We start from the raw sequence: 24,889 nt of genomic DNA on the forward strand, positions 1-24,889 counted from the left end.
TGTTACACTTATCTCATAAAGACTGACAACCATCTGAAGTTTGGCCTCATCCTGATAAATATAGCTATTTCTACAATAGTAGGCGTAAATATACAGTATTATATAAACAACAAAAGCTTGTGTGACATAAACAAATGTGCATATTAGACTTTTAAAGAGTTGTACTGTCAATAAAATATGACTGCACAAAGTGTTCTGCTACGTTAGAACAGAAAATCTCAGGAATCATCTTTTCCTGAGACATGAAACAACATTCAGACAGGAGTGGATCTCACACAGCTCTTTATATTTGGCAGAATCAGGTTACAATACAAAATACAGACTTAGTACCGTAAGGGCCATTTTAAATGCACGGAAATGCTTCAGAGCTTCACATTCGGAAATCCAAGCAGAAAAATAATTCAAAATGAAAAAGCAGCACACTTCTTTCCTATCATGATAATTTACCTTACAATTTAAAAAATATTACTCTAGTTTTCTAAATAAAACGCTGCACTGATCTGCCACTAAAATCTGAATGGTCTGCTGTTTTCTCAGTAATATAACTATTTTAAATCCATCCATTAAAATAATTTCCCTGTTTAATGAAATATAGCAGCAAAGTGCATCAGATACAACGACATTATAATGTCTCTTTCTCTCATTCGCCACAGACAACACACAATACAATTAATCTGTTCTTCAATACATCAAGTATTTATCAGTGGAACGCAGCTAAACATTCAAATATTGCACAGTGCCCGCTGTAAAACCAATATAATCCCACCATAGCAGTCAGAATACCTTTTTTTTTCTCTATAAAAACAAGTAGAAGTATTAACTCCAAGAGGCAATGGATGAGATATAGATTACAAGTTGATTGAGCTTGAAAAAAAAAAAAACCCCACAGCCACAGGTTGTATAAATGACAAAAAAAAAAAAAAAAAAAAAAACCTATCGACAGTGAGGCTTAGGTTTTAGTCACTGAAACAATCTATTTCAAGAAAACAAATCACACATAATGAATAATATTACATTCAGTGTGGTGGGACACTTACAAAAACACTTACTCTATTTTGGTGGTTAATCCTGTACCACCATGTGTATCCGAATATAATTTCATTAAATATCTATTTCAGGATAAAGGTTAGAAATCTATGTCTTGAATCACGGAAATGTCACATATTGAAATGTGTTATAACACTCTATGTGTGCTCTACAGCCTGAACTCAGGTTTAGAGTAATACCACTTAAACTATATGCTGAATACTTAGTAGCTATCTTTCAAATAGCAGAGATATTATAAAGGTCTGACGACGCTGTTTTCTATGGACTTGTCTTAATCTCTTTTTTTTTGTTTGTTTTTTTCAAAAAAGTAAGGTACATTGAATACAACACCGGTTTAAAGCTAAGTTATTCATACTTGATGCAAAAGACATGTATCCGTCATTCCAAAGCTTCCACACAAGTACTTCTTTTTTTTGCTTGGTTTTGTACATTACACATTGTACAGGCAGTTTGTATGCATTTCAGTTTTTGCATGTCAGTGCGGTTTTGATTCTGCATGCATATAGTGTGTTTGTGCCCCGTCTCCCCATCTGTACGCGGTCACCTCCTCCAGATGTGCATCGTGTGTGTTACCAGGCCAGAGGGGAGGCCATGCGTGGACTCCTGGGACTCTTCGGGTTATCCGCCGTTTGCTGGTCGATGAGAGCTCTCTGTGAAGACAAGATTAAAAAAAGTCTGTAAGAATTAATACTCTTGGCAGTTACATGAGGTCAAATCAATTTGTTGGTGCAAGAATTACATCTGTTATGCCCAAAATCAACTGAAGTGTTAAACAGAAAAGGACTTGCTCACCTCAAACTTGCTCATGAATTCAGCAAATATCCCAAAGAAGGCCTCCGTGTTGGTGGATTTACCATCCTCTCCGAAGTACGAGGCGGTTTTGCTGAATTCCTCCATGGCTCTCTGCTGGAGTGACTCCAGGGACTGCAGTGCTGGATGACTGTTCTCCAGAAAGTTCTGCACACCTCAGAGTCAAAGAATCAAGAGTCTCATTCGTCCCACATTATATCCCTCTGTGAATGTTAAGGATACGCTCATCACGACAGCGAAGCGGTCCTCGGCTGTTGCGGGCATCTTCTGACAGGCTGAGCGGATTTCCTGGATGGTTGAATGCAGATCATCTAAGTCCGACGTCATCGTCTTCTGATTTACTGAAGAAGGATCAGTAAGAGAGAAATACAGTGGTAAAAGAAATGTGAGTAAAATGAAAAACAAAAGCAACTAAAATTTGAATTTCAGGGTACTTCATTTGAAAACTTCTTAAAATGTTGGAAAGTATCTCTCTACCTTTTGCTGCTAGAGACACCATGGTAAGATCTTTGGAAAAATCCAACACCTCAGGAAAATGCTGACATAATGATTTGACCAAAATATGCAGAAACGTTGACTTCCCATCCACTGTCTTGGTTGTGCTCAGCTGCAAAAAAACAGCAATGAATTTAGTTACATAACAGGGCTACCAAGTAAACAAAGATTTGGAGATACGCCACGTCAGATATCAGTGTGTGCCGCACCTCTGTGAGGAAGTTGATCTTGAAGCCAGTAGTCTTGTTGGTTTTCGGCTGAGTGTTATTCAAATAGTTCCCCATCGCCAGCACAAACTAAAGAAAACACCACGTTCTTCACCATCTCAGCAGCAATTTATTGACATCAGATAACAAATTTCAGACATTTGTACTTAAAAGGAAGATGATGTTCGTCCATTTCTGTGTCACGGAAAAATCTAAATGTGCCTCACTGATCGAACTTCTTTAATCTTGGTATTTAAATTTACTCAAAGCCGACACTTTTCTGTCATCATTTCAAGCTATATTTAGAACAAAAAAGTTTTTACTTGTAATCATACCTCCAGTATCTTCGCCAGCTTCCTGCTGGTTTTCAGTTCTATGGAAGCTTTGTAGATACAGTCGTACGCTCCCCTCAGCTCCTCCGTCTTCTCCTGAAGAGAACACTTGAAGAGGAGGCTCTCCAGACGGGTCTTGAACTCCGGCACTGATAACATCTGACAAAAGCACAAGAGGCAACCAAAAAAAAAGTAACACAGGGTAAATATCTGCAAATATATTGATGTGAAGTGGACCTCCTTCAGAAATTATTTTGTTACTATGCTGCACAGCCTTTAGTCATGTGTCCACAATATTTTACTGCATATCTTTGCATAATCCCCCCAAACCAAACCCTCCGTACCTGCAGCACAAACTGATCGGGCTCGCCGAGTTTGCTGGGGTCATCCCTGTACTCCTCGTACTTTTTGACCTCCTCTGCATCGGGGGCATACAGCAGCAGCTGTTTAATGTGAGAGGGCTCCAGCCTGTCGGTGACCATATTCATCAGGATCTGCCGAAGCTCCCCAGGAGACAGCTTCAGGTGGGCAATCAGGATGGCTAGAGTTTCAACAAAAATACAACGCAAAAGGGGAGATAATGAGCAACGAAATCCCTCATTTTAAATGATGGATGAGACTATGAAACAAGAATATTACAGAAAAAAATGGATGCAAGCAAGGGAACTTTAATACTTTTCCAATAAAGATGCACATGGCAAAGAGCCATTAGAGAAATAAATGTTACTTACAGGCATTGTAAGCTTTCTTATGGGACAGAATTTCTATCACATCTTTCTTCTTGAAGGTTTCTAGCTGAGGAGACGGTTCTGGAACAGGCACTAAAATGAGAACAATGTACATGTAGATTTGAAAGTGTGCCAGTGGAAGTATATTAAGCATCTTTTATATTCTACAGTGATTCGCCAGCAGTACAGCAGATTACATTTGGCCTGTACAATCTGATTCCCAAGACTCTGCATTACTTCATCGCAAGAACTTATCCAAGTATTTGTGATTTTGAAATCAAATAGCTCAAGCTTGTGCTTGTATTTCTGATTGTCCATATCCGTACTCACTTGAACTCTTCTGTGTCCCAAAGTGCAGCTCCAGATCCAAATACTTCACCATGTCATGCAGTTTGTCATAGTCAGAATTTGCTCCCAACTACCGAAGACATCCAAAAATTAATTTTTAAAAGTCCAAATTCTATACTTCTATGTATATAGAAAAAAACAAAAAAAAAGAAGAAGAAGAAGAAGAAGAAAAATAAGGGTTCTATCTTAAAGTCCATGTCCCAACTGCTCAGAACTGACCTGCCCCCATATCGTCCCTTCTGAGTTTTCCACCTGCTCCCAGCGCAGCCGCTTCACACTCATGTGGTTGGAGTCCATCCTGGACAGACTGGGTCTTGGTAACGGCGGAGGGGAGCAGGGTGGGGGCAGGGGCGGAGGAGGAGGAGGGGGCTCTAAGTGCTCCGTGGGGTCGGAGAGGGAGTGGGGAAGAGACTGCGGTTGATTTTGACTGTGGGGCGGCTGCTTGAGGTGGGACTGTGCCTGTGGCTGGTGTGGGGACTGAAGCAGGTGATGCGAGGGCTGCGACTGCGGGCGGGCCGTCTGGGTGGAGGACTGGACTTGGTGCTGCGACTGGTGGTGCTGGGGCAGAGGCTGGAAGGTGGAAAGGGTGGGCTGGTGGGGCTGGAGGGGCTGAAAGGTTGAAAGCAGCGGCTGAGGTCTGTGGGGCTGCTGGGGAGGGTGGATGACGTGAATCTGATGCTGGTAGTCTTGAGGAGGGGGCTGCGGGGTCATGTGGTGGATGTGATGAATCTGAGGCGTGCTGGAGTGATGGTGGGTCTGCTGAATAGAGTGGGGTCTCTGCGGAGATGGCTTGGTGGGCTGCGGGTGATGGGTCTGGTGGATCTGCTGCTCTTGGTGTCTCCCTTCACCTTGATGATGGCTTTTAAGACTCTTACGGCTCTGATGGGCGTGACTGTCCCGGCTCAGCTGGACCGGGAGAGAAGCAGGATCTTGCTGCGCCTGATGCAGAAGCTCGGTGGAGGAGTGGTGGGGCTTCGGCTGGTGCATCTGATTGGCTTGATGGAGGAGCTCTGTGGAGGAGTGGTGGGGCTGAGGTTTGTGGACTTGATGGAGCAGCTCATTGGAGGAATGGTGGGGTTGCCCTCGGTGCATCTGGTGAACCTGGTGGAGAACGTCGGCGGAGGAGTGGTGGGGCTGCATTTGGTGGGCTTGGTGGAGAAGCTCTGTGGAAGAATGGTGAGCTTTGGCTTTGTGCATTTGGTGGAGCATTTCCGAGGACGAGTAGTGGCCATGGCCTTGCTGCATCTGCTGGAGTATTTCGGCAGATGAGTGGTGGGCCTGGGATTGATGCAGCTGGTGAAGCATCTCGGTGGAGGAATGGTGGGCGGGGTGAATCTGATGGAGCATTTCAGCTGAGGCGTGGTGCGGCTGGGTTCTCATACTCTGACGACTCTGATAGATGCCCTCGGCGTACTGGCCCTGCGGGCTGGGGTGGACCGTCGGTTGGGGTGACGGCTGGTGAGGCGGGGGGGCCGAACGGGACATTCGCCGGTGGTGATGACTCTGGTGGGCCTGTTGCTGCTGCGCTTGGCGCATCATCAGAAGTGGGTGGTTACTGTGGTGGTGTGCAGAGTCTGGAGAGGGTAGCGGGGGTAAAGATTGGTGTAGCTGTTGGAGAGGCAGAGGTGAATGGGATTTCTGTTGAGTTGGCTGAGTAGGCATCGAGTGGTGGCTCTGGTAGATCTGCTGCATCTGTTGCTCTTGGTAGGCTTGCTGCTCCTCGTAGGCTTTCCGTTCCTCAAAGGCTTTTTGCTCCTCATACGCTTTACGCTCCTCATAGGCTTTTTGCTCCTGGTAGGCTTGAAGCTCTTCAAATGCCTTTTGTTCTTTGTATGCCTGACGCTGTTCATAAGCTTTTTGCTCCTGGTAGGCCTGACGCTGTTCGTAGGCCTGTCTTTCTTGGTAGGCCTGTTGCTCCTGGAACATCTGTTGTTCTTCAAAAGCTTTTTGCTCCTCGTACGCTTTCTGCTCCTCATAAGCTTGTCTCTCTTTGAAAAGCTTTTCTTGATAGGCCTGCTGTTCCTGGTAGGCCTGTTGCTCTTGGAACAGTTGCTGCTCCTCATAGGCTTTTTGCTCCTCGTACGCCTGCCTCTCCTTGAACGCTTGCTGCTCCTCATAGGCCTGTCTTTCCTGGTAGGCCCTCTGCTCTTGGTAGGTTTTTAGCTCTTGAATTGTTGCGTGGACCTGTAGGTCCTCTCTTGTAGGCATAACTTTATGTAAAGAGTGGCGCTTAGGTGGCAGATTGCTGCGGGGAGGAGGTGGCGGAGGAGGACCAGATTTCCGGCGAATGGGGACGTAGGCTCTCGGGGAGTGTTCAGGCGTGAAGCTGAGCAGCTGTTGTTGCTGTTGTTGTTGCTGCTGCTGTTGCTGTTGAGGCTGAGGCTGAGTCTGAACAGGTGCTGGCGGTGGAGGAGGGGGGTCATTGAACTGTACAGGTGGGGGCGGAGGGGGGCTCATGGGTGGAGGAGGAATGTGATCAGACGAAGAGGAGTATGTCAGAGAGGAGGCGTTCTCTTCTCCACTGCTGCTCTGGACATCACTCGGGCTGCTGAGCTCCGGAGCAACAAAACCTCCATTTTCTTCCTCGTCCACTCCCAGCTCGTCTTCGTTGTCGTCATCCTCCTCGTCTGGGAAGCCCAACTGCACAACATCCTGGCATTAACACCGATTTCATTAGATCTTCAGTGTCAAAATGGAATTTCTTAAGACAACCATACAAATAACATGATCGAAGTTGCTTTCACAATTCTACTAAAGGTTTCTAAGTAAACTACATCGAGAGGGTGAGGACTTACAAGTACCTGGGTGTTCACCTGAACAACAAGCTGGACTGGTCAGATAACACTGACTCTCTGTATAAGAAGGGTCAGAGTCGTCTGTACCTGCTGAGGAGGCTCGCATCTTTTGGTGTGAGCAGACCATTGCTGAGGACCTTCTATGACACCGTAGTGTCGTCAGTGGTATTCTATGTGGTGGTGTGCTGGGGAGGGGGTTGCACTGAGCGAGACAAGAAAAGACTCAACAGACTGATTAAAAGATCCAGCTCAGTCTGTGACTGCCCCCTGGACTCCATGGAGGTAGTGGGAGAGAGGAGGGCTTTGGCCAAACTACTCTCCATCATGGAAAACTCCTCCCACCCTCTGCACCAAACTGTGAACTCGTTGAAAAGCTCCTTCAGCAACAGACTGGTGCACCCTCGGTGTAAAAAGGAGCGTTTTCGCAGGTAATTTATTCCAGCGTCTGTCAGATTCTTCAATGCCGCTGTATAAATTCCCCTGTATGGTGTTTTTGATGTGTTTTTGCCTCCTCTGGTCTGCATACTCATCCACCTATTTATGGGCAGTGGCGCATGCCCCATCCTCCTGTTTGTGGTGCTAAGGATGTGCACGGTGTTGCCTGCAAAATGTGTGCAATGCTTGCCTGCAAACTTTTTTGCACTTTGTGTTCTTGTTTTTCTATCTGTTTATTTATATTTATTTGCTACTGTGATACTTCTTCTTTGGGCTGCTGTAACAGTGAAATTTCCCCATCGTGGGATCAATAAAGTCTTATCTTATCTTATCTTATCTTATCTTATCTTATCTTATCTTATGAACATGTACAACAAAATCACCTGACTGATTGGCAACACTATGTAAACCAAGTAATACATATATTTTTTAAGCAGCTCCTCAGTTGGCTTCCGATTTTTTTAACCCAGATTTAAAGAAAATAATGAACATGAAGAGGAGTGTTTTCTCCCTCTTCTGACGGAGTATATAGTTGTTGACAAAGTTGAAAATGAACTTGCAAAGTTCAGTTGTGGTTGTTTAGCGATCAGCAGCTCAAAGAATAGTGCGATGATGACTGTTTCCTCTTCCTCTAAATTGCCTTGCACATGGTCTGCATTCAGCAGAGCTTCCTTTTTTAATAGTTAGTCAACTGTAACATCTTTTTAAGTTATTTTGGTTTAAAGGTGGTTTAAATTGGCTATAAGCTAGCAATAGGATTCAGTGGTTTAGTGCCTATATGTTCATTTGTTCAGATTATAAAGATTAATGATGAAGGCATAGTGTCATAGTAGGCAAACATTACATAATTAAAATCAATATTTCAGGAAGAGCAGAACTCCCTCCTCTCTCTTGTTTGCTTGTTTTCCCTTTCTGTTGGTTGTCTGTGTGGGTATGTACAGTATGTTTCCATAGGTCTGACCTTGAATTCAATGAGAAGACAAGTGATCAGTCCACACACCAATCCTTCATCAACTCCAGCAGTGTATTTAAAACCTGATCCTCCTCTCACAATCTGCAATATCTTCTCTGCTTAAGTCAAGTATTATGTGCTTAAGGGTTTTTGTTTTTGTTGTTGTTGTTGTTTTTTTTTTTTTCTTACACCTGGTTCTTTTCATTTTGCATTTTGTGAGTTTGGACATCTTGTCATTCAGCCTCCAGTCTGAAAAAGCTTACCTGCCGTCTGTTTTTCCTCCTCACACTTCCGCTCTTGGATTCCTAACTATCCACCTATATGACAAAATTATATTTTTCTAATCCACTTTTACCTTATGGGACATCACGTCCTGCTCTCCTTCTGTGTGCCTATGTGTGTCAAGAGGCTCTGTCCCATTTTATATTTGGACATTTTGGACATGAGGCTCACATTAGTGTACAAGAGGGAATTAATGTTCCACCGAGAATTAACCCAGTATCACCAGCACTGATGTAAATAACAGGGTGAGAGAGAGAGAGAGAGAGAGAGAGAGAGAGAGAGAGAGAGAGAGAGAGAGAGAGAGAGAGAGAGAGAGAGAGAGAGAGAGAGAGAGAGAGAGAGAGAGAGAGAGAGAGAGAGAGAGAGAGAGAGAGAGAGAGGAGACAGACGGACAGACGGAGAGCTCTATTGTCCAAAAAAATGCATATAATCATCAATTGTGAGACTTTCCCCTGTTTGTAAAATGCACACAGTCTCATCAAACAGAACGATCAGAGCTGTCAAACTCAAGGTCTGCAGGTCTTACCCAGTCCACCAAGACCTTAAATGTTCTTAGATCAAAATATATACTCTCATTAATTTTATTCTCTTAAAAAATGGGGGAAAAAAAACATTTCAAAAGATAAATTATGAATAATTTGAACTTTTCTGGCCTTCCACGAATCCCTTTTTTATAATTTCTTTTGAAAGCTCAAGATCATGTTGAGAAAAAGACCATCCGACTGGTGCCACTAAGGAACTCCTACACATACAATCTTTCAACACCTATAAAACGTGTTTCCTCTACATGTTATTTGGTTTTATCAGTAACTATAAAGCTCACAGAATATTTGATTCACAACCTGAACTCTGTTGTTTCTACTGATTTAGAGTGATAAATTATAAACTTATGATGTTAAAGCGGTTTTACCTCTTCATAGTCATTTTCAGGTGTCAAGAAGTCATCCACGATGGCCACCCTCTGCCCCAGCTGCTCACTCAGGGCATCCAGAAAGCGATCCGTGTCCTCTGAGCGAGGCGGTTTGGAGAAGGTGTACCGGCGCTTGCTGCTGCGATGGGGAGGCGGACTGGAGGGGTAATCTGGAGGTTCTGGAGGAGAGGGAGGGGGGCTGTCCAGGCTTATGTAAGGGTTGGACTCCGCACTGGTCTGGCTTGTCAACCCTGATGAGTAGAACTGGGTTGGAGGGGGGCTGGGGAGAGGGTCCGGCCAGGATGCGTGGGATGAGGGGCCCTTACGGCTTCCTGAGACGACAAAGACCCATGGAGAAATCACTACCGTCACCCAGAAGTCAAAGAAATGGAGCAAAAACGTGTGACCCGATCACATTGGGACAATCTTCATGGATTTAAAGAATTCCACTTTGAGCTACCTGTGTTTGCATGTATTGTTGGAGACGCTGTGCGTGAAGGAGGTTCCAGATCCAGCAAACTTTCTGGGGCAGGAGGGGGGCGACTCTTCAGAGACTTGGATCTCTTAGATGAATACATGTTCTCCAGTTCAGCGTACACCGCTGACAGCTTGAACAGCGGAGAGTAACAGCACAACCACAATGAAAAGATTGCTTTCACAATGATATGTGAGCTTTTCTGTGGTACAAATCTGGGTACTCACATTGGTAAGGTTGTTGGGTGTCTCAGGAAGAGAGGTCCCGTCTCCCGATTGCCTCTCTCCTGGAGCCAACCTCATTCCTGAATCCAGAAGTGAGTCTGCACGAAGGCCTAAATGAACACACACATTGGAGTAATGTAAATACTTCCTAATGAGCATTCCTAGGCATTAGATCTCCAACCAGATGCACTGACTGCATTCCAGTGTTGGCTTCATGTAATTAGACTGAGCTAAAGTTAGATACACTGTCCAGATGCTGAGAGCAGAAGCTTTGTACCCATTCCCAAGTGTGTTCCAATGACCAGATCATCGGAGCTGCGTCCTCTCACACTGCTCCTGTACGTGGTCCCCGTCACCCTCATGGAGCTGCTACGGCGGTGTGGCTCAGGGGCGCTTTCAGGCTCTGGAGGAGGGGGAGGAGGAGGTGGTGGGGGTGGCACTGGAACATTTAAGCAATGCAGAGGAAGGAAGAGGCAAATGGGAATGATGGGCTGCTTTCTATAAAAATCACTACATCTGTATAAACCCAATGAATTAAACACATAATAGCTAAGCATGTTGTACAATTAATTCTATAATAGTGTGAAAGAACAAAGGCGGACACACACCTGGTGCTTTGTATCCCAGAAAGCGTGAAATCTTGCTCTGGCAGTGTTCCTGCTCTTCGTACGTCAGCAGCTGGTAAACAAACTGCCAGATCACCTGTTTGGCTGGTGTGTCCAGCACCGGGAACACATCCACGATCAGAGTGTCAACATTCCTATTGTCATGGAAACACAGGCAAGATGACAAAGATAGTCCGGTTGAACGACCGTCTATCACAAGAAAAGAGTAAAACTTTCTGATCATTGCAGATATTTCGCCACCTGTGCTGGAAGAAGTTCTCCAACGCCTTGCAGATGGTGTATCTCTCCTGGATGGTCAGCAAGTGCTCCAGCTGCTGCCCAAAGGTGCGACCCATCACCCTGATGCTTGGAGGTAGAATCTCAGCCACCCACTGCAGGGAACTCAGCGCAGGGGACCGAGCTCGCTCGCCAGGGACACTGCCGCCCGCAATGTCCTGCTCTGCAAGGGGGAAAGTGGGCGGACCTTCCTCCACCACCAGGGTCGGCATGGCACCACTTCCTTGTAGCATGGACACCACCTTCTCATGGGAGGAGGTCCTGCATGCAAATACAATGTAAAGGGGCATAATGCAGACGCATATTGGGTTGTGATTTAAAAAAAAAAAAAGGTATGGAAATGCACTAAAAAAGTATAAAACATGAAATAGATGATGGTTCAGCTTTACCTCATATCTAGTCCATTCAGAAACAGGATGCGGTCTCCTGGTTTTAGACCTGCCTTATCTGCAGGGCTTCCTGCAAACCACAAAACAAACAGCAAAGAGCTTTAAAAATAGATATTTCTGGATTTCGTTAACTGTGATAACTATAAGTATGTGTGGGCAATCTTCAATCTTTACTTACCAGGGATCACTGAATCAATCCACACTGGAGCATGGCCTCTGAGAGTGAAGCCAAAGCTCATGTTACCCTTGCATACTCTCACAGTCCTAAAAAGACAAATTTTGACATATTCGGCTATTAACTGAAAGAAGGGCAACCATTGAGAATATCTGATATGCAAGGAAAGCACGGTGAAGTGTTCATTACATTGAAATTATGTCTATATTGTACCAAAGTTAGAAAAAAAAAAAAACAATTTTGAAAACTTTCTGGTTAGAGTGTGATTTTCAAAAGAGACCAGCTGTTTAGCTGATAGCATTTTTGTTTGTTTTTCATAAATATTAATGGTATTTAAGGACACAGGCTCCCTTAAAAAGTAAACAAGCTGATTAGGGAATGCAGCTGTGACCCCTGCTGGAGAAAAATCAAGATCAGTTGATCAGTATCTCACTGCGTTGCAAAAAAGTCATCACAGACCTGCAGTTGGTGGTGGTGCCGCTGGAGTGGCCGGCTATGAGTGAGGTGGTCTTGCGCATGCCTCGGGCGGGGGGCACCACGCCTTCCTCGGCGTGGGTCCTCGGCACTGAGCTGGCACGGGTGGAGACAAGCAGGCGCTCGGGGTGGTCCTCGCTTCGGCTGCGGCGAAGGTGGCTGCGGCTGGGGTCACTGAAGCTCCGGCCTTTCAGCCGGCTCATCAGATTCTGGGAGACCACCTCGTCAAATCGCTCCCGGTGCTTCTTGGGAATGAAAATCCTGGCAAACATGGTGGAGACAGAGAAAACCTCACAGTGGCCAGAAGAACATTGCAGGAAAGGTGGAGGAGAGATGGAGCAGTTTCCAGTTCAGCTTTGTGAGAGTGAAAAGACATTTGATCAAATAATCAGAGACTCGTCATCCTAATCCCTTTCAGCATCCATCGTACTGAATCCCTAAAAAAAACAAAGGTTTTTTGCTGTGATTACAGATTTTTCCAGCTCCAGGATCCATTTAAATTAGTTCAAAAATAGTTCAGTCCATATCTTCTCCGGGGAGAGTCGAGGCAGGTGTGTGTTCTTGTGGAAGTTTGCATGTGTGCAGGAGAATAAGAGATGAGCCTTCCTGTGTGATGCCGCCATATTAGCAGCTGCAGGTAACAGTGTTCACTATCAGAGGCAGCACACAGCTAATATACGAACAGGAGGAAGCTCGGTGTCAGAGCCACCTCTGGGAGAAAACACTCCCCTCCTCCCGTTAGTGATATTTCTCTCTCTCCCTTTATCAACTCCCAAGGTTTCATTTTTACTTCCTTTAAGGAAAATTCCACTAACAGATGCTCTTAAATTATAATATCTAGTATGTTTTATTGCTGTTTTTGTTTGTTTATTCTGTATGCTGCATGTATGTAGAGAAAAAAAACATGAGGAAAAGATAAGGAAGCATCGTCATTAACTGTAGGCTCAAAAACTGCACGAAACTTATTAGAGAAAACATTCATTTTAGCTGTGCAGCCTCCCCGAGGCTCGGCGTAAAGATTAGCAGCGCTGCCTCCTTCCCAGTGAGGATGTTCAGATTCAGCACACAACTGTAAAGACAAAGTACTTTCTGTTTGTTTCCCTCAACCTGACATCTCCCATTGATGTTTCCGCCCGCCTGAAATCTGTGCTCCCATTAAAATCCCTTGTAGTTATGCTGTGTGCTGCAATGTGGTTTATATTTGGCCAATTATCTGTGAGAACAAGATGCATAACAAAACATCAGAAATGACCTAGAAATAGAAGAGGCATTGCTAATAACAGTTTTGGGGGGTGTGTTTCTCCTTTAAATATAGGGAATGTCACCATCTCTTTTTATCATACTGACAACCAGAAATAAACTTTGTTTGTCCCTTCTTTCTTGCATTTTTTCCCCACATATAAAATAATGCCGTTTCAATCCCCAACACAGCTCCCTCAGTCTCTCTGCCTCCAGCACAAATCCCCCGGGCACTTCCATTGTGCAGAATAGAAAACGGTGCTTTACTTTTGCAGCATCGACTTCCAGTGTGCCTCCACCAGCACAGCGCAGCTCCTTATTCAAACACCGCAGTCGAGAACAAGGCTCAGCAGAGTAATTTAGTTTTCAAAGTTGTCACATTGCTTTCTGCAATAAAGATTTTTCTCCTCGGGAGTAAAAAACTCAAATCATCATTCTAACTCACTGAAGTTAAAGGATTTCTGCAATCACAAATGCACACACACACTAAAAAAACTGTCATGAAGCCCAAAATAACATCTATTCCCAATGAGCCTGACATTTATAATTGGTTGTAATAAAAACTGCAGGAGACTTTCTTATAAGATAAGGTGTTGATACAAATCAAATTAGTGTTGGCATATACTGTAGGGTTAATCAGACATAAACGTAACACACTACACACTATATTCATTCGTATGGAGCTTGATTTTTGTTGTTGCATTGCCATCTTTTCACAATAAAAGTGAATACATACAACTGAACAAACCAAACTCGCAAACATCGCATTGCAGGTTTTGTTCAGTGCCGTTCTGAAGTCATAATACTTCCAAATATTATAACAGCTCTGCAGAAAGAGCTCTGTGAAACCGGGCATCCTGTGGACACACACACAGCAGTCAGATAATGAAAGAACTGAAATGACTGCTGATTCACTGTGTGACGGTTTTGTGACCCAATTAACAACAGATTTCTATTGTGTGCTGCTAAAATGCCACAAAACTTCAACTAAGACACAGAAAAGTAAAATATCCAATCTACTGTAGTAATAATCATGCAACTTCTCCATCTGAAGGTCACGGTGCATTAGTTTAATACCTAACTCATGACAAACTTCTCCCATTTTAATTTTAAAGGTATTTCTGTAATCACTGTGAAACTTTAGTAGATTCTGTTTTTTGAGTCTTCACCTGATGTCAGATAGTACGGCTACAAAGCCTCCAAAGAGTTTCTGTTTCAGTGGTTGGATGGATCATTACTGCAGGAATAACTTGTAGAAGTATGTGGGAATCATATACAGTGTTATTCGAATTTGTAAGTTTGTTGAGAATTTGTGACATATCCACATATCAAGTTAATCAACGGCTGTGGCATACCCCAAGGCTCCGTTGTGGGCCTCTTTCCATTTCACAAAGATTTCAAAAATTACAGATTGGAAATTGAAAAGTACTACATCCTGATCTATGAAAAACAATAGATAGACTACATATTTCTGTTGACCAGGTGACAAATGGAAGCTCGTTTTGACAAACTGTGCCAGAAAACTAAAGACAGAAACAAAAACAGAAATGCTAACTTTGCTCAAGTCTCTGAGACCATTAGAAAGCCGTCTTGTCTAAAATACATGTGTAACTTTACTGATGCAACCCTACTGCCATTACTAACACGATATTCTCTGCAGACTGTAATGCAGATAGCCTCATATACATTTATAAACGCCAAGGGAGGAAATATATAGGTGACAGTGATTAAGTGCTCTGTCTGATCATGCAGTGAAAAGCACATCCCCAAAGGGCTGTAGCCTGCTCGCCTGTGACGCCCGTCTGCCCCGTAACACTAACTTGAGAACCCGTTTTGCAAAGCAAGAGGAGAAATGTGGCGTCTCAGTCGCAGACTCAACCAGCATCATCTAAATCTAACACCTATAATCAAGCCTTGGCTTGCAACTAGTCTGTCAAATTCAGTAACAAAGAAAACGTCGGTATCAGAAGTGAAGGATGGCAGATAAAGGGGCACAAACACTAAAAGATATTTGTGAGGAGAGAAAAAGAAAGTGAATTCAGAGAGTTGAGGCTTTTCTAGGCCAGGGTCACATAACTACCGGGAATGAAGCTACGTAATCCAGGTTTACCGCCTATGTAGGCCACACGTCTTCCCGTATCCCATACAGTCCCATACATCACAATGGTAGTCTGGACGGATGGCAAAAAGGGAAAAAGGAACAGAATGAGGACATTTATTGTGTATCGATGACAGACTTTGACTTCTTTTCAATCTACAAAAGGTTGATTTCCATTGCTGTCACCACTTCTGGAACAGCTGCTCCCATGTTTCGACTTCAGTCAAAGAAACTGTCACTTCGGCCTTTTAACCTGGCAAAAAGAAGTCATTTAAAACTTCACAGCCTCCCTCCAATGAAGTTGGATATAGGCCTTGGGATGCCCTCAATTATAAGGAGGGCGAGAGGAGCCTAAAATTAGGTGTAAAGGAGGGGTGGAAGGACACAATACTCAGGGGGATGAATGACAACTGCAATCAGCCGGGAAACTCATCGCAAAAACTATTATTACGAGACCCATTTCTGATACACCACTTTGACAGCTGAGCCAAGTATCAATTTTTAAACAGAGCATAATTTCAGATTGCATGGAGTAAATTCTGGAATAATAATCATTATCATAAAGGCCAAACATCAAACAAGGGAAAAGTATCAAAGAGTTGATTTGGGAATGAGACAGAATCTAGTATCTTGAGGAGGAATTAAACTCTCGTATTTTTACATGGTAACACAGAGCAACAATTAAAAACAATAAACCTGGATCACGAAAACAGAAAGCAGTTACTTCGGCAACTTCAAATACAAGCCAGCACAAACGAGACAAAGCAGAGTGAAGCCCACCGCGCCGGGATGTGATCAAAAGTTCCGTACCTAAAGTGTCTGGAAAGACTCCTATCTCTTCCCATGGCTCTTCAACACTTTGAGGAAGCGCCCCAGAGCTCAATCAAGCAGTGCAAATGCCTCCCCTCGTTCTCGGCGAGTCCCCATCTAGACTGAAGAAACTCTCCCAAAAGAAGGAGCAAGGAGAGGAAGATTACACGGAGGAAGGCGTCCCGGATCTCAGAAGTGCTCGCTGCGAGCTCGGAAAGCAGCCAAATGAGGAACGAGAGAGAATAAGAGAGAGGGAGGGAGGTAACTAAGAGACTGGTTGTGGTTTTCATCCCTCCACACCTCCAAAACATCCACGGCCAGCAACAGCCGCTGTTCTCCAGCTTCTTGTGTGGGGCAGCAGCCTTCATGCGTTCCCATCTTTTATCTTCTTCCTCCACAGGCAGCAGCGAGTCGATAGTCAGGGTCGACTCAGGGAAGTCTTCTCAGTAACAGTTAAAGGATAATCCTCATCACCGGGCTGCCAGTCAGTCAGCGGTAAAAGATAGTGAGTGACAAATCTTCTCTTCACTCAGAGAAGGAAGGAAACAATGAGGTGATCAAAGCGAGGAGGGAGAGAGGAGAGAAGGAGAGAAGAGAGCGGATTCCCGGAGGAATCGCAGAGGCAGGTCAGCACAGTTACTGAGTACGAGCTCGAAACACTGAGAAGAGTTGGAGTTTTTAATATGTGCAACATGTTTTCTCATGCAGAATTTGCTATTTTCACTTCCACAGTTTTGTAGAAGTCCAAATCTGTCCAGGAGAATGAATATAAAATAATAATAATAATATTAAAAAAAATAATTAAAATCAACAAGAAGTTGAAAATCAGTCTAAAAATGTTATTCATTTGAAATCTATTTACAAGCATTACATCTGACAAAGGTTTGCAATACATTTGGTATTCACTGAAATTTCAAAACATCAGAGAACCTAAAAAACAAAAGGGCTATTATATGAGCTGAGATTGTCTTTGATGACTCTCCAGATAAATAATCTTTTGCATAACTTTCAAGTGTTCAAGCACATCGCTGACCCCTGGGCTTCACAGGCGTTTAAGAACTGACACTGTGCGCCAGAAACCTGAGAGAGAATTTATTAAAAGAAGTAGGCTGCTTAAAAATAGCACACATCCGGTGGGAGGGTGAGGCAAAGCGGCGAGGGGACAGAGGCAGACTGAATGGAAGCGTGGCCCAGCTGGCCAAGTTTTGTACAGAACGCCGAAGGAACGACTTCAGGAGCCGTTAAACACACCTCTCATCCGCTGACACATGATGTGCATGAGACACGCTCAGGTGGGGTGGGCAGACATGGAGTTACAGTGACTGAAGCAGAGGGACTGACAGACTGGATGTCGGGAAATAAAGATCAGAGATGGCGAGTAAATACAAGAGGGAAGAGAGATCTGTCAGAGCAGAAACACTGATTCTCCCAAAACCGACAACCCATGACAGAGCACAACAATAATCCCTCACAAAGCTGTTAAAATGACTACAGTCTCAGCATGAAGCCAATTTTAATGAAACCCTCTGGTGGAAAATCCAGTGAAATGTCCAGAAAACCTCTCCTTTAGCTGTTTTATTACGCATGTTTGAAAAAAAACTGACAGAATGGCCAATATCTCAGCTCGAGTCTCAGTGCTGTGTCCTATCCACGATTTCTGAGAAATCTGTTTAAAAAAAAAAAAAAGTTTCCTTTGTAATATTTACTATTTCCCTGCTGGTTTGACAGACCAGACTGGAGCCTTTTGCAGGCCAGTTTTGGCCCACAGGCCTTATGTTTGATCTAAAATATTAATTTACAGTCAAGCTAATAAGCACACAGTTTAGATATTTCATTTTCCTAAGCCTTGAACAACAGTTGTGACAGAGGGGAACTTTGATGTTGTAGTCACAGTTTCAATGATGAAAGTTCAAAAGTTTAAAACATTTCAGTTTCAATAGTCAAGAAAAATCTAGTTGTAAAAGTGACAGTGGCAAAAACAAAACATCTTATTGAATCTTTTAAAGCCAACTATATGTTCCTCCAAAAAATGATTTCCATTTGTTGCTGATTAAAAGTTGATTATTTCAAATCTGTAAATATGTAAATTTAGCTGATAATATTTAAAACCCTATTCTATCCTGTTGGTTGTGTTCTTGCTGTTCTTATTTCTGCTCTTCCTCAGCTTTTGCTGCTATGTTCATGTCTGTTGGCGTAAAGTCATAGAAATTGCATTCCATTTCCAGGAACAGTTCACCATTAATGTTGACATTTCAACATGCTGTGTGCTACATGTTAAAATCATCAGGTCTCCATGGTGATGTTTGGAAGTTTGTTCCCTGTCTTAGATTCTTTTTTTTTTTTTTCTTAGTCTGACTTCCAGTTTAATGTGTAACCGCAACACTGTATTCCAGCTGCATATGAACATTGATCACATTGTTCATGCAAGTTATTGAAGTGACTACTTTTCTTTTCGCATTAGTTAACAAACCAAGTTTTGTTTTTTTTTCATGCAGTAACCAATTGCTTTTTTTGGCAAGTTATGCAACTTTTTGCATAACTCAGCATATGGCATTTTATTTAATTATTCCAATCAGAGAAAGTTGGACAAGTGTGTGCAACATGGTGACTCATCCATCCAAGGAAAACCACAACATCCTAAACCATATAAGCACTAAGGAGATCACCACCTTATAGATCCAGGTCTTCAAATATTTTTTACATTTATAAAGTCGGATCAAAATAACAAATGAAGTGACCTCAGACCATAATGCCATCTCTTGAGCCGCACTGCCAAACAGAAGAAAGAAGCAGTCTTGATATATTCCCATTAAAAATATCTGCGCCAAGAAGACAGAGCTTCCACATGACACATTTCTCAAAGTGACCGACACATCATAATGTCAGCAGAAAGTACGCAGCCATTATCACCACCCTGAGGCATGGCTCGTGGACAACCTGAAGGTAAAACTACCATGAAGCTCTAACAACTGTGGAGAAAACATTAAGAGGCACTCTAAAATTGGAAAATACAGAATATGTAAAGCCATGCTTAACAACAGAAAGTCAGCTACAACCTGAGGAATATTCATTGCCTGTATGCCACATTAATGACAACAGGAAACACATCCAACTATCCATCTTTAATGCTGCTCCCTTGACGATCTGCACAGGCTGAACAGGTGGATGATACATCTATGATGAACCAGATAATACAACCGGGTTGTACCACACACACTCACATTACACCTACAAGCAATTCAGATGCTGAAAATTCATCCCAAATGCATATATCTGGATTGCAAGGTGAAAAATCAGTACTCTCACACAGGGAGAACATGCAGACTTTCACCAAAAATTATTTAAAAGATCACATTTGAACCCCTGAACCAGGGATTCTTCTTCTATGAGCCGAGAGTGTTCACCTTGACACCAAAAAAATATCCTGCCAAAGATAATTTCTCCCCAAACTGATCCAGGCTCCTACTGTCAAATGTATTGTACTTTCTCATCGCCTTAAGGTGAGAAAAACAGAAAAAACAGCAGCCAGTCCTCTGTGGGTACAGCTCATGCATAATTTAGAAAGTCCTGTGCAAAGCAAACATTGCTAAGCATTTTTATGGGCAGCTTTCTAAGAAGGGAAAGGTGCCATGAAAGCTGTGATACAGACAGCTGTGTTCGGAGGAAGCTGAGCCTGGACTGCAGCTTTGTTTTCTAGCCGGAGGGGAAACAGTTTAGTCACCAAAATATGAGCCTTAGGGAGGGGAAAAAAACTCAATTTACCACAGTTTTCTTATGAAGCAATCACAAATATCCCCTTGGGACAGACTGCAGAAGAAGACATTTTCATCAAACTCCTGAACAATTTTCAAGCTGCAACAATTCCACAATCTAAAAAAAGGACACCATAAACCACTCAAGTTGTTTTTCCAGTACTCACCTGAGGCAGCAATTCATAATTTCATCCAGCATGGAACTTCTAAAGTGAGGACTGTGTGCATGTGTGTCAGAGAAACATTGAAATCAGGCATCTGCGTGTTCCTCTGCGCTCGTGTGTGCGCCTATCTCCATCATGAGCAGCAAACTGGCTCTGGAGCAGCCAGGAGCTGCGAGCAGAGGAGGGAATAAAGAGAATCCGGTGATGTATCCACAAGAAGAAACCGGTGCCTCTATCAAAGAGAGCTTCACAGCTGACAGGGAAAAGGGAAAAGAAAGAGACCAACTGAGAGAGAAGTCAAAGTGAGAGCAAGTGAGCTGAAAAGAGAGAGAGAGGGAGGGGTGGGGGACTGGCAGGGGAAACTGTGCAGCCGTATTGTGTTTTGGGTTTTGATTTTCAGATCAGTGCTGAGGAGGAAGAAACGCAATATTCACATATTCCTCAGCGGATTTTCAAACTGTGCCCTTGCACAGTGTACCGGAGGAGGATGACATTGAAGAGCCCCAGAGAAAATGATCGTGTCAGTCATGAGATCAAACTAAGTGGTTTTGACGTTTAAATCACACACATTTTTCAGTGATATAAAACTGGATTTTTGTATAATTGAATTCATTAAGCAAGGTAGTATTTTAACTCGCTTTCTAAGCATCATTGTGAAGTGTGATCTCAGAATCCTCGGTTGAGTATTGATATTCCAACAGAGGATGGAAAAGAATAAACCTTGCATATGAGGTGTTATTCAATTTTGCTGAGATTGATTTAAACACATAAGGGATGCTTCTGCGGAATATAAAAGACTTAACACCTTTTTCAGTCCATCCATCTTATGGTAGAGTGGTGCTGGAGCGGACCACTGCTGACAGAGGGAGGGTACACCTGGGACAGGCCACCAGTCCATCACAGGACCACACACTTTCCCAGTCATACAGGGTCTCTCATAAAACTCAAATTCAAGGTTTGGGGCTGCTTGAGGAGACTGAAGTATCTAAGAAAAGAACCCTCCACACACTGTAACACTCCTCCCAACCCCTGGGTTTCAAACTGCAGCTTCAGTAACAAAGAGTAAATGGTTCACGTGGGATAAATGAAGAGAGTCCCAACCTCCCTACACCCTTTATAGGAAATTATGCAGAAAACAGGCTAAAATATTAATGCATCTGACAGGCCGGATGCACACTCGCAGACTGCTGTTGAACAGTGAGCGTCCCCTAATTAACACTGCAGAGAAATCTGTTGTGGAGTGGAGGAAATACCTTATAATCGATCATCTTTAGGAAAGTATTTTGTGTCTGGTAAAGCTTCTTGAACCAACTTTGAGAACAAACAAAACACTGAAGCTGGTTTTCATGGTAATATCCGGACACTGGTGAGTGTGAACGTACATCTGAGCGAGCGATGTTCTACCTGACGCTGTCTATCAGCTGCTGATGCTCCTCTGTGATCAGAATGTCCGGCAGGGCTTCGGCCAGGCTGTCCACGTCCCTCTCAGCAGCGTACTGCTTCAGCACCTCAAACAGCTGTTCCTTCACATCTGGCTCCTCCCCGAGAACTTCCTCCACCTAGTGGGTAAATGAATGCATTTACACGGAGGGAAACAGAAATTCACTGTGAGCGTGTGAGAAGACAGAACCTTCCCCGAACGTACTTTTTTATTGAACTCCATGGCCTTGTGGGCGCGGCTCTCCCGGACGCTGTCCCCGCTCTGCGACAGCACCCTCATACTGCTGCTCAGCCGCTTGGGCCGCCGAGCCATGCTGAGCACCCCCAGGCGCAGCGGGCGGCCCTGAGCCGCTTTGATCATCGCCGCCGCCGTCTCGTGATGCTTCACCGGGATGCCGTTGACCTCCATGACATAGTCGCTGGCCTTGAGGCCGCTGCGGCCAGCAGGACCGTTTGGCATGCAGTCCTCCACCATCAGAGGGCTGTCGCCGACGATGGTGAAGCCAAACCGGCCGTCTGGGCCTGGGGTGATGTCAATCTGAGGACCAGAGGTCAACGCTGGTCATTTTACTTATTGTTTTCAATTTTCTACTCACATAAACTCACAATAAAGTGATAATCGTAACTTATTTCTATTTTCAATGTTGTTTGAGGTAATGAGATCCCGGAGTCAATACATTTTTCAAGAACTGTCCGCTGACCTGTTCGATGCGAGACACTACTCCAATGCTTGGCGGTACTGTTTTGAGGGTCTGGGCCAACGCGATCAGAGCCGGCGTGCTGAGGTTGGTCACGTCTTGGCCCTCGATGTCCACCACCTGGTCCCCGGGCTGCAGCCCGGCCAGGTAGGCGCTACTGCCCTCCACGACGGACAAGATGTAGCTGGGCCCGGTGCCGCCCAGGCGGAAGCCGAACGCCTCGGGCCAGTTCTGGTTGGTAGCTGGAAGGCCGAGGTCTGGATGGCAGAGGGATACACACGAGTCGGAGGAGTTTAGTTTATTAACCTGTTTCAAGGTTCAAGAAAGAAAAGCCTTTTTGCTTTGGTTCTTGAATATATTAATAAACCTATGTTCTACTTTTTCCCTGTGATGGATTGGACACCCGTCCAGGATACACTCTGCCTTTGACCAAAGTCAGCTGGATTTAGCTCAAACACTGTAAAACCCTGAACTGAGAAAAGGGCTACAGACGATTGATAGTCTATTTTTTGCTTTAGCCCAAGTAAATACTTGAATTCTAATTTTTGATATTTTAAACATTTAAACATTTTTCTACTTAAAAAAAAAACAAACTTTTTTCAAAGAACAGGTTTGGTATCAAAGCCATGTTTTAATAAAATGGGAGTATTCCAAAATTGGATGCAAGCAACTAATACAAATTTGGACAAATGTTGTGAAATAGAGGTCAACTAGCCTTTTACTTTTAAACACAGCGACAGAGGTGCTGAGCTGCAGCTTCAGTCACACCGATCTATTTTGTTCAGCCTAATTTTTCTTTTTACCCATAGTTGTGACATTGAAAAACATCTTCATTAAATTCTCTCCACTTGAGTGAATTAGAGTTGCAAAACCAGTCGAAGGAGGTTAATTGTGACTGTTGGTTTTCAGCCCACATGTTGAGCCTCTGATCTTCCCCTGGTCACTGCCCTCATTCTACTGCTGCAGAAAGAGTCCCAGCAGACTCACTAGACTCCATCTCCACTCATCTATTGCCATCTGAATGCATCAAAGCCATATGTAGGGCAAGGTAAAGACTGGTGGTTTCTATTTCTGGTATGGACACATTATTTAACGTATGTAGTACAGATTCAATGTTAAATATAATGTAAAACTGAAATTCATTTTCTTTGTCAGCTGCAGGCAAAACCAAATTCACAGAGCTCCAAATTAAATCTATTACACGATAATGTTAAATCTAAGTAAGAAAACACTGTATGAATATTTGACAGCACCCTTGCATAAGCATTACCCTAAACCTGCAAACGCAGAAGCTAATGCAAGGAGTCATCCATCAAACATTTCCTTTTGTTCCCGATCAGTGGTAGGTGAAGACGGAAACGGAAAAGTGAGACAGTCGGAGGATTGATTTAGAGTTGGAAACCACAGAAAAGTATCTACAAAGTGTTTGAGAAGTGGGAATAAAGTCTGTATAAGACTTTGTGACGACGGGAGGGCTGTCAGAACTGCTATAGTGCAAAAAAATCAAAAAGTCAATAGATCTGCGAGAGAAGAGGGCTAAATGTGGTTAGGTGATTAAAACATGACACTTAAAGCCTCCAAGTGACAGAACTTGGTGTCAGACTGTGGAAAAGAAAAACTTGGATTGATTATTAATCTGACACAGATAAAATCACTGACACGCAGTTGTGGATCGCATTCAGAACACAGATTATCCCATTTTCTCCACCTTGCAACCCAGATATACACATCTAAACTCAGGTTCGCTTCTCGTTTAACCAACAAATCATTCAGGACCATGAGAAAATCAAGAGTACAATTCGAAAGAAATACTTACAGAAATCTTTGGAGGCACTCCGGGTCCCAGACTTGCTCTGGCGCAGGGAGAAGCGGCCCTTTCTGCTCAGGAAACGCCTCATCCTTGCCCGGCTTGCCGCAGGGCACGTTCCAGCCAGCCTATCTTCAACCCCCGGCCCGGGGGTCCGCGCAGCCAAGAGTGCCTTCGGACGCGCCCGTGCCGCTCCTCAGCTGACCTCGCTGCCTCCAAAGCCCTCAGGAAACCAACTGCACATGGACGGTCACATCCGTGGGTCGTGCAGGCCAGTGCCTCTCCTGGTCCTCGATCAGAGAACCAGCAGTCTGGAGCCGGAGGCAGGGCCAGAGGACAGGGGAGAGCCTCTGAAAGCCAGCCTCTCCATCCCGGGTGAGACGATCCAGCCTCAGCCCGAGTCCAAACCCTATGGCTGAGCGACGCTCAGAAAACTGGGACACGTTCACTTGGTCCTGAAATGGTTCTTTGCAAGAAAAGGTACTGCGAAGCCCCATTTTTCTATAAATACCTTCCCCTCTCTCTCACTCCCACCCTCTCTCTGTCTCCCTCTGTTGCTCGTGTGCATGAGGCCCTCTCCGAGGGCTGAGAAATGACCCAGAAACTGAGCGCTGTACCAGCCAGGGACACTTCTCTGATTAGAGCGACTCAGTAGCGGAGCACCAGTTCCGGAGATGAAGCGCGCAGATTGGCTCAAGGTTATAATCACACACACACACACATACAGTCCAGCAGTGCTACAGCTGATGCAAATTACTGGTGAATGCAAATTTACAAAAAAGGTTAACTCAGACGGAGGTTCACTGCATGTCAATTATTACAAGCACAATGGATTCTTTAACTGTCCTGGAGGGAGCTGCAGGAGGGGCTGCTGTGCTGCATGTTGCTAGTGCTTCCACAGC

The 24,889-nt window shown here is 44.1% G+C and overlaps 1 protein-coding gene across 1 annotated transcript; it reads right to left on the reverse strand.

Moving 5' to 3' along the window:
• Window positions 1-942: 942 nt before the first annotated feature.
• grid2ipa (glutamate receptor, ionotropic, delta 2 (Grid2) interacting protein, a) lies at window positions 943-24,185 on the reverse strand. The gene is made up of 23 exons (XM_030088573.1): window positions 23,997-24,185; window positions 22,184-22,437; window positions 21,688-22,020; window positions 21,447-21,601; window positions 11,965-12,240; window positions 11,509-11,594; window positions 11,331-11,400; window positions 10,906-11,202; window positions 10,648-10,799; window positions 10,317-10,478; window positions 10,043-10,149; window positions 9,801-9,948; window positions 9,341-9,672; window positions 4,186-6,618; window positions 3,949-4,036; window positions 3,622-3,711; window positions 3,235-3,431; window positions 2,894-3,049; window positions 2,562-2,648; window positions 2,335-2,464; window positions 2,080-2,198; window positions 1,840-2,004; window positions 943-1,697 (listed from the first exon to the last, which is right to left on the reverse strand). The coding sequence occupies exons 1-23, from the start codon at window positions 24,076-24,078 to the stop codon at window positions 1,617-1,619; spliced, it is 6,000 nt and encodes a 1,999-aa protein (XP_029944433.1). The 5' UTR covers window positions 24,079-24,185; the 3' UTR covers window positions 943-1,616.
• Window positions 24,186-24,889: the final 704 nt, after the last annotated feature.

Source organism: Salarias fasciatus, chromosome 4 (assembly GCF_902148845.1).
Source record: "Salarias fasciatus chromosome 4, fSalaFa1.1, whole genome shotgun sequence".
Lineage (NCBI taxonomy): Eukaryota > Metazoa > Chordata > Actinopteri > Blenniiformes > Blenniidae > Salarias > Salarias fasciatus.